The sequence below is a fragment of the Motacilla alba genome, chromosome 1A (genome assembly GCF_015832195.1).
Source record: "Motacilla alba alba isolate MOTALB_02 chromosome 1A, Motacilla_alba_V1.0_pri, whole genome shotgun sequence".
NCBI classification, from domain to species: domain Eukaryota; kingdom Metazoa; phylum Chordata; class Aves; order Passeriformes; family Motacillidae; genus Motacilla; species Motacilla alba.
In genome coordinates, this window is record NC_052031.1 from 25,305,350 (window position 1) to 25,315,349 (window position 10,000).

Genomic DNA, 10,000 nt, shown 5'->3' on the forward strand with positions numbered 1-10,000 from the left:
CTGGTAAAATATATTCGATTTAATAAAAACCAACAAGTTTTTATCTCATCTGTATTAAATATCTCTTTGATTGCCTTAATTTGCCTATACCTTATTTTAATTACAGCATAGATTTTGGAAAAATCAAAACGAAAGGATTGATCTAAAGTGTCCTACCTGATGACATGGGAATGTTGTATTTGTCTGAATGTCTTCTTCGAATGGCTCCCACATTGGGTACACTGGCTGGGGTGATTACAGAAGGTCCCTGGGTAATTGGGGTGACTGGGGCCGTTGGTGTTGTGGGAGTTTGAGGTAAGCTCTGTGGGGATGTCTCCAACATGTTCTTAGACATGGTGACACTAGACACCAAATTGAGCTGCAGAAACCCAAAAGGAAAGCAAAGAAAAAGCAGAAGGGAAAAAAAATACTTAAAAAGGTTTGACAAATGAGAGTGGATTCACTTCTACAGCTGTGTTGCCACTAATAAGCTGCGAAAGGAAGCAGCCAATCTCAACTAATTACAGGATGAAATTGTATCATAAGAACTCTAATTAGAGGATGCTGTTAGAGGTTATCTAATAATCTGCTGCAATGTTACTTAGGACTAACTCCTTCTAGTACTACCAGACTTCACAGAAAGTATGTTTGTCTGCAATAGAAACTAGCTGGTGATTATATAGGTCTGTTGTAAAACAGTTCTAGCTCCCGGTGAAACAACAATAACAACAATAGATGCAACAAAAGATGTTAGTACTCACACAAACAACACTTAAAATAAGTTGCTATTCTGATGCTGCCAGAGTTTTGTATTCTTTTTTCCCCGAGTCCCAAATCTCAGCTGAGAGGCTCCAGCCAGCTGGAAAATTTTACACTGACCTTTAGTCTCCTTGCTAATTTGGTGGAATGGTAATGACATTACTACATATTCAAACAAAATTGTCTTAATTGCAAATTAGCCGGAGGAGGCTGAAAATTTTCAAATTAAATCTGATTGGAGATGGAGAGAGGGAAATGGAATTTCCTCACTAACAATCATTTGTGGCATGTGTTAACAAATATAATGAAATGTCAAGTTTGCCAATTCCTCTGGAAGTATCATTTTCAATTTATGATTACAGTGTCACTTATTGCTGATGTACCCTGGAAAGTGGGTGTCAGGGTAGAAAAAAGGAAAAAAAGGTGAGAATGTATGCAAGCTGTTTAACAGTGTGCCCTTCATTACTCCCCTCAGTAAGGCCCTGTTCCTCATTATCAAAAACTCATATTACCTCTGTCATATTTACCATACATCTTTTGTCATAAATAACATCCAATTAGCAGAATTTATACTCAGGGCAGCACATAAAAAGATTGCTTCCATATACTTAAATGATACTCATAAGGGGTAACCTGTAGTCATTTTCACTTTATACAGTAATTTATAGAGATAAGCAGGAAAATAATATTAATTGTTCTTCATCTGTATGGTGCAACGGCAAGTGGGTAAACATCAAAAATTTGGGGTTTGTGTATAATTTAGTAACACCTGCCTTTTCAAATCCCAAATACACTTCTTAAGATAAACCTCTTTTTAATGGGGAGAAAATGATGTGTACAGCATTGATTGATCTTTCTTTGTGGATTTGTTTTACACATTTAGTCAGTAGAGAGATTTGTTAGGGAAACAAAAATTAACATATGCCAGCTAATTGTTCTTCTTTCTTGGGCAGCAGCCAGAAGAAGCACATTAGCAGTCTAATAATAACGACTGGCACCCTGAAGGCATCCCCAAGTGCATCTGTTCCCAATAAACCACAGACTGTTCTTCTGTTCGTACTCTAAGCCAGCAGACTGGAATGGGAATTCTTTGTTACGTACATAAAAAAAGCTCAGATAATGCTACCAAATGCTTTACTTAATACATTCACAAAGCTAAGAGTTTAAGCTTGTCTGTGGCAAAAAGAAGTATTTTTGAAGAGTCTGAGAGATGAAGGAAGATTTAAGTGACATATACCTTTCTTAACTCTGAATTGTTAACCTTTTTTTTAATATCAAAGCTTTTAAATGTGCATTTGATTTTTATAGCAATTCTCTTTTATAAACAATCATCCAAATTAGAAAAAAAATATTTATTTCCAAAGCATTTCATCGAAAGATATTTTAACCTATATATTTGCCAAGCAGAAAACACAAAGTGAAAAGCCACACAACAGTAAAACTTCTGGCACAGCAATAGTGTGTAGCTACAATACACTTTATGGACACATTAAAAATTACAAAAGCTGCAGAAATACGTAATCTGTGTGGATGCAAACTACTATGTTTACAATGTTACGGTAACTTATTCTACTAGCTGGCAATAATAAGCATAACATGTTTGTAGGCATGCAATCATGAACTGATAAAATAGAATTTATTATTAACTAAAGAAAAGCATGTAAAACCTAGGATGAGCACTTAGCCACCTCAGCTCATCTGAATATATTCAAGGTTGGGTGAAACTCATTATTCAGGACTCGCAGCCTTGATAACTTTGATTTTCATCCATCCATAGCATGGCCAAAAGGTACCATTTAATGAAGTACCATTCAGAGAGTAAATGGGGTCATATAATAGACAGTGCGGTTGCACCTTGTGTTCATGTACTGATAGCTGTTAAGGGTGCAGTGATGAACCAACAGAGCTCATTTCTCCTTGGTAATAAATTCATGCTATTAATATTTATCAAATGTGTGGGCCGTCTCAACTGAGCCACTGCACATGAGACCATAAATCTCTACTATCATATCAATTTTGAAGCTTCTTTTGTACAGTGTATAAATTTTAAGGGGGGGGTAATATTGACCACTCTTCTTTCAAACCAATTTGAGGCCAGCAGTGTAGCTCACTGCTTCACATATCTCTAGTTCCAAAGGGAACTTTAAACTGTGGTTTCATTTTAAATCGCTCATCTAAGATTCTGTATTAATTGCCCACCATCAAACGCAATTAGCAATTCTTTCATGTGTGGTTTATGTAATGTAATACTTCAATTACATTATTCATTCAGGTTCTGTTTTGGATTATAGGCTGAAAATTCTTTATTAGTGTAGATGTAACCATGCTGCTGGAGTTTTAAAAAATTTACTGATTGAATAATTAATTGGAAAAGAACAAGCTGCAGATTCCTGATGGATTTATGAGACAATTATTCTGTCTTGTGATTATCTACATTATACTATAGGAAGGGATGAGAAAAATAATCTTATTGAAATAAGACAGTCACTTAAAACTCTAAAGAAACAATATTCTCAAAATTTTGATAGACTGCAGATCATCTGGGGTTAAAATAATTAAATAGTAGAAATGTGTTCTAAAAACCTTTTACCACGCAGTTCAGCAGGATTTGGTACCTAACCTGAATTGCTCAAGAAGCCTGCATGACAGAAAAACTTCACAGTGCATGGAAATGGAAAAAGCACTCAGATTATTTTATTCTTAAATTTGCCACATATACTAGAATTTACGTTTCCAAATGTTTTTCCTTAGTGGATGACCTAAAAAAACCCCTGAATTTAGTTAGGCTAATGAAAGCAAAAATAATGCGTCTAAATTTTCTCTTACAAAGGCAGGGGTTAAGGAAATGCTAACACTTTTTTCATTCATCATCAGGTTATAAAGTGTGCCCTCAAACAAAGATTTTCTTTGAAGTATGAGGAGCTGAAAACACAAGAGACAGTGCATGCTGTCCCTCTACGTAAACATTAACCGGTCATGATATGCAAGTGTACTCTTTAAAACAGATTGTTTTCCTTCTGCCTACATTTCCTGGCTTTCATAGCCACAGATTTTCATCGATACCTCAGCACTTCATCGTCAAGTGCTGGTACAGCCTCTTGATATTATATGTACAGAAGTTACCATCATGGATAACACCAATGAACAGTTCACTTTTCACACAGCTTCTAGTATAAGCGCAGTGTATCTAAACACAGTCAATACTAGTACTATGACGCCTGACACCCTGATAGCACAGCACTAGACCTGCATCAGAGAATACTTTTGCTTACATGAAGCCACACAGAGTTTAATGGAGTTTGGATCTGGATGCAGATCCAGCTGCACAACTGTTTTGTTACCAATGCAGCAGAGCGGAGTGACCGGGAGCAACAGGGACTTCTCAGTGCCTGTACCAACCCCAACAACATCACAGTGGATGCATAACAATACAGTCTTGCCAAAAACGAACACAACACCCCCCAATGTTTACAACTATGTCAATTCACTGCATAAAATAACATTTTTGTTCATTTAAGAATAACAAATTGTTTACGTGTGTCTCTTGTAAGCAATTTGCGAAATTTCCTAAGTACCTACATTCATGTTACATTTACTTCTTACTGTCAATAAACTTCAAATCTTTCAAAGTGGATTTCCTTTTAATATCTCTAAACCTATCACAAAAAGATATTTTCTCTAGTTTCAGTCTCAAGGCAATGATTTGGACACTTATAGCTGTACTTTGTTTAGTGTCACCTATGGTGTAGATTGGATAGATTTTGCAAAAGATAGCATTACTTTTAAAGAAACATACAATTTGACAAGATATTGCATTTTACCTTCATTTTATTGCCATATTTTTCATCACACTCATTGTTTTCCAACTGTCACTAAATTGTTCATTTTCTTAGCCTGCTACATTTGTAGACCTATTTACTGTTTATAAAGCAATATGCACTTACAGGTTTTGGAGATGGCTTGGGCTCCGAGGGTCGCATGTGCAAGTGGGTCATCATTGCTTGAAGACGTTCGCGTTCTTTAGAAAGCTGTTAAGAAAGAGTGGGATCAGAAGCATTTTAGAAATGACTGATACAGCTATTTCACTGCAGTGATATATCTTATCATTGAGCTTGTCTTGGTGTAATGATTCCTGCATATAAAAGTCTGTGTCAGTAGAAACTTATCTAGGAGGAAATGCAACTATGGGCATAGAAAGAAAGAAAGGAAGGAAAAAAAAAACCAACAAAAACTTTTATAGCCTTTCATATGTTAAAAGGTCAGAGAAAACAAATAGCACTTCATCTTTTTGTCAATAAGAGAATTGAGGTCACAGTTGCCTCGACAGTAACAAGTTACTAAGACCATAAATTAGAAGGCCCATAGTGTCTCTTTAAAGTCCTGTGGACACTGTTAGCAATGGACTAGTGCCAACAGCTGTGAAGGGGTGAAGGGTCCTCAAAGCACAGTGCCTGCCAGGATTGACTACACACTTCATCCTTTCCCACTGAGGTCCAGTTAGTGCCCCCTGCAATCTGCCATCATCAATCTAATTCAATAGAGTGACAGAGCCCAGGCAGTGTGAAACACTGAACTCTGCCATCGAGTCGGCATCGACACTGCACTGGGTCTCATTACAACTGATGGACCCTACTTCACTAGCAGTCAGACAAAGCAAAAAATGGCATAATTGGTCACACCACAAGCTAGATCTTCACTTCAACTGTTAGATTACAGCCTAGCCTTTGTAAATGGTAAACAATTCCTATGAAGCCCTTATGCTGTCTTCAAAAAACATCATGTTACTTAAACCTCTACTTTTTCCTAACTGATACCATTTTCTGATCATATATTATGTAAATAATTGTCGTTTCAGATTCAAAAAAAGATACCAAATTAAAAGTAAAAAATGAAACAGGAGGAAGTGCTTGAAATATGCAACTTGTTGAGAAAAATAGCAGGATATAAAAGAGGAAAATTTATTTTACAACAGAAAAGATTTTCTTTTTTCACAAACCAGTTTACAAGAAGAAATATTCAAAATTTTATTCTAGTGATTTGGCTCTGGCTACCTAAAACATGATTTCAACATTAGTCACAATAAGAATTAAACTTGGTGCCTAATACTACCATTTTCCAGAGAGTTCTTGCTCTTACACCTGTAGACTGAGACTGGACAAAGAACAGGAGAACTTGCAAGTAATTTTTAAAGAAGGAACTATCTTTAGTACTGCAGGTATTTAATTTGATCAGTGCATATTCTATTAAAGAACATTTGAGACAAGGGTTGTGAAGAAGGTTTCTTCTTTGTATTATGTGTAGCTTCATTCTATGTGTGTGATGTTTTAGTGACATAGTATTTGCCATGACATAAATTCCTAACAAACCTAACAAACAAACTGAGCTAACACTATCATGTAAATAACGTAAAAGAAATAGCAGCTTTACCTGGGTTTAAAAATCATTCATTTTAAGGGAAATGATAACAAATTACATTATTGTATGCTTCTCTCATTGTTTTGGATTTCCAGCATTAAAGTAAAAAAGATTCAAAAAAGCCTCGGCTGAAAGAAGGGTAATATTCTTAGGTGAAAGAGAACAGTGAGACAATATTCTGAAAAGGTGAGAAAGGTGAGGGTTGTTAACCTTCTTTTTCTCCATATGGCAACAAACAGGGACAAAAATCTTGGTCCCTTGCTGCATCCCTTGAGCTCCTCTGAGCAGTCCCAGAAGGCATGGGACTGCTGAGACATGCCTGCCCATGACTGCTGTGTGGGCAAGAGGAGACAGCATGGTCCAAGTGTCCTGCATGGTCACCCCTGAGGCTTGTGCCCATCCTCGGTAGCCTGCAGGTGTAGTCACAACACTGGGAGACCCCAGAGGTACTTACCTCTCCCTGCATAAGCAGAAGGGAGCATTCACATACATGCAGTGACCTCTAATGGTTAGAGCACGCACAGGGCACTGCAGGCCTGCGGTCTGAGGCATGGCACTCCCTAGGGACCTTCCTCAGTGGGTCTGACATCACATCTTCTTGCTTGCAGAAAAATTCCCCCTATCAGGCTGGGAGTCCGTTTGGGTGGAGATATGCTCTGCTACTCTTTTATCCCACAGAACAACACAGACAAGCACTGGGTTGGGAGGGGAAGAAGGAAGAGGGGTTCTGACCCAGCATTTTAAAAAATGAAGATGGCTTGGATCCAGTCTTTGCTCCAGGGACTGTGTTTTTCATTCGTGATGAGTAGCATTAGAGTCTTAGTTCAAGCAAAATACTGTAGACAATCTTGATGTTAGATAATTATTGCATAATTTATAATGTGAAAAATCTTCAAGTAAAAAACCCTCACTTATTCATGAATATCAACAAATTTAATGTTAGAAACATATGTCTTTAAGCTAGACTCAATAAGGCAAGTGTTTTCAATTTAGTTTAGGCTAACAGTAAATAAGTAATAGGATAATGCATCCATACAACAAACCTGTATTTCTAACTGCTGAACCACTTGCATTTGCACCCGACACTGAGCAGTGCTTCTGTCATCCAATGCATGTTCATTGTTAAGGTGCCTAGAGAAGGAAGTAAGACAGTGTTAAGATGAGGAGAATAACTTTATGAGTACATTTTCTCTCCTGCACATATGGCTTCCATTAGTTCCAAGGGGAGCTGTGCAGAAAGACCTAGTCAGAGCCTGCCACACAGACAACAAACAATACACAATAACAAAACTGATTATTTCATTTAGTTCTACAAAATTTCCCAGCGAGGACTGTCAGATACCCAGTTTATATCTCACAGGTTGCATATCCCATCTAAGGGCCAATGTAACCAGCTATGAATATTTGTTACAATGACTGAACCGATTTCCATTCCCTGTTGCTGATGCAGATGAAGACAATCACCTTACAAATGAGTCTCCGAAAGAATATAATTGCTTTTAGGCTGCTTGAACTACTGAGAATTAATGTAGACTTTGTTGAGATTTCTCTATCTGCTCTTTAATCATTAAGCTACAAGAGAACATCCCCTACACCTCCCCAAAAACAGAGCTGCAGGGGAACAGCCAAGTTTCAATGCAGTTTCTAGAGGTAGACTCTGTGGATGATAGAAGTGACTGTCCCCTCCCAGTATGAGGAAAAGTGTGTGAGGAAGAGGCAGGGGAAGGACCAGCTATACACCTTATTAACACAGCAAGCTTCCTGGGAAAGGCTCAGGCTACACATGGGAGCTTAGCAAAACCAGAACACACTCTGCATCAGGGAAAGAGGACCTCAGTAAGCAGCTGCCTGAAACTGAAGTTTAGCCCAGTACCAAGTGGTTGTCCCTGAGACATTTTAATTGAACACAAATACCAATTAATAATGTTTTTTTGAAGGACAATGTGTACGTTTTCTTCTCTCTCTCTTTCGGGATCAAGAAGTTCCTTTTGGAGGTTTAATTGTGGGCTTTCTGCTCCATGGAGAGGAAAACATAAGGATCAGATTCAAGAAGAAATGGGAGCAAAGGAGTTCTGCCTTTGAAAGTGGATTTACTGGCTATTTCCACTGTAGGCAGGAGGAGTAAGTTTTGCAAGGACTGGAGTCACAGACGGTCTCACAGTTATAAGAACTAAGTTATCTATACCACGGAGGAAATGTATCTTCTCCTTTTTCTTTTCTAGCAGAATTAATCAGAGAACTGTGCAGTCATTTGATTGTTAATCAATGGGGAAAATGTATTTGTCAGATATAGTGGAAAAATAGAGTGACTGTATCACTTCTACTAACATCTGTGGCTTTTAAATCATGACTTCACATGTTTAGGACCCTGCGATAGTTTTCAGGTGAGCAAAATGTTCTGCTGTTCTTGAAATAGGCATGGCTGAGGAAAAGACATAAGTAATTGTGAAAGGTTTTGTTCATTCTTTTAATATAAAATTCTTTAAGATTATACCTGTAACTTGCTTGGTAGTTTATGCTAAGCTCAAGCATCACCAAGGACACATTTCCTTTATGTGTCATAAAACCTATAATTTATTTATTTTCAAAGGAACTGACTTCATCTTCCCATTGATGCAAAAATGCACAATCAGTTGAAAAAGCAAATAATTGCTCAGAACATACCATTCACTTGTTTTCTGAAATTTTGATTCAGAAGAATTTTACTCCTTCAATTACACAGGCATGATAGTGCATGGCCTGTTAATGTAATGGTTTAATATTTTCAGTTAATTGGGTACAAAATTGCCAGAAAAAGGTCTGAAGACAGATTTTACCTCTGCATCATTACCACTACCACCAGTGCACACCAGTACATTGTGCTTCCCCATCCACATATGCTCACTTGTGCATGATCACAGGTACATGTGGATAGCACAAGAGTAAGCAAGAGTACAGGTAAAAAAGATCTCCCAGACCAAGTTTGAGGCTACTGCATACTCATGATTATTTATTAGTAATTACAACACCATATGTTTGCATAACACCTTACAAAATAGATACAGACGTAGTCCTTGCCCTGAGGAAGTTAAAATGTAACAGCAGTATGCAGAGTGTGAGAAGAAAGTCCAGTGTAATGTAATTTCAATATGATTACACAGTAACTTGGGAGTATGTTGCAAGTTTCTTGAGAGTTAGCATAATAATTTTAAGAAACTTGTGAGATACATACATTTTTTTTACACCATACTTTTACTGTGCATTTTGCTGTGCATTTTGGAGAAAAGTTACTTATAGAAACAGTAAGAGTATGAAACTTGTTTTAAGAATTATTTTTTTCTGATCTTTCTTGCCTGTGAAGTAGGCTTGCTTTATTTATCATGCAAGTACAGGCAATATAGTGAAAGAAAAACTAGGTCTAATACATTTTTAAAAACCTCTAAAATAACTTTTCTCTGTATTAAGTTGCTGCACTGTCAGGGTCCAGTATGTGTCAATTTGTCAAGACAGAAATACATTCTTTCTTCCAGAAAGCTGGAAATCATTTCTCCAAGGCTGGAAAAATTTTGTTGTTGTTCCTTTTTTGTTTAGTTTTGTTTGTTTGTTTCTTTTTTAATTTGGTTTGGGTTGATCGGTTGCTTGACTGCTTGGTTGGCTGGGTGGGTTTTTTTGTTTTGTTAGGTTTTTTGTGAGGGTTGTTTATTTTTTTTTGTTTCTTGTCATGACTTTTAAGTTATGTATACATTTTGATATTCAATTTTCATACTTTATCAGAATATTCCTGTCCTGTCTCTTGTCTCTATCTTTTACTAATCCCATGCTAACTTGATATATAATTGAGAAAAAAAATATTTTTAAGGGGAGAATG

General features: G+C 37.0%; 1 protein-coding gene across 24 annotated transcripts in view; it reads right to left on the reverse strand.

Moving 5' to 3' along the window:
* FOXP2 (forkhead box P2) overlaps positions 1 to 10,000 on the reverse strand; it is a 405,492-nt gene that overhangs the window by 36,104 nt on the left and 359,388 nt on the right. For all 24 annotated transcript variants that reach the window (XM_038153687.1, XM_038153686.1, XM_038153685.1 and 21 more), the window contains 3 exons: positions 7,197 to 7,284; positions 4,683 to 4,766; positions 157 to 358 (listed from right to left, as the gene is read on the reverse strand). In XM_038153687.1, coding sequence (XP_038009615.1) covers positions 157 to 358; positions 4,683 to 4,766; positions 7,197 to 7,284 — 374 coding nt within the window. The remainder of the gene's footprint in view (positions 1 to 156; positions 359 to 4,682; positions 4,767 to 7,196; positions 7,285 to 10,000) is intronic.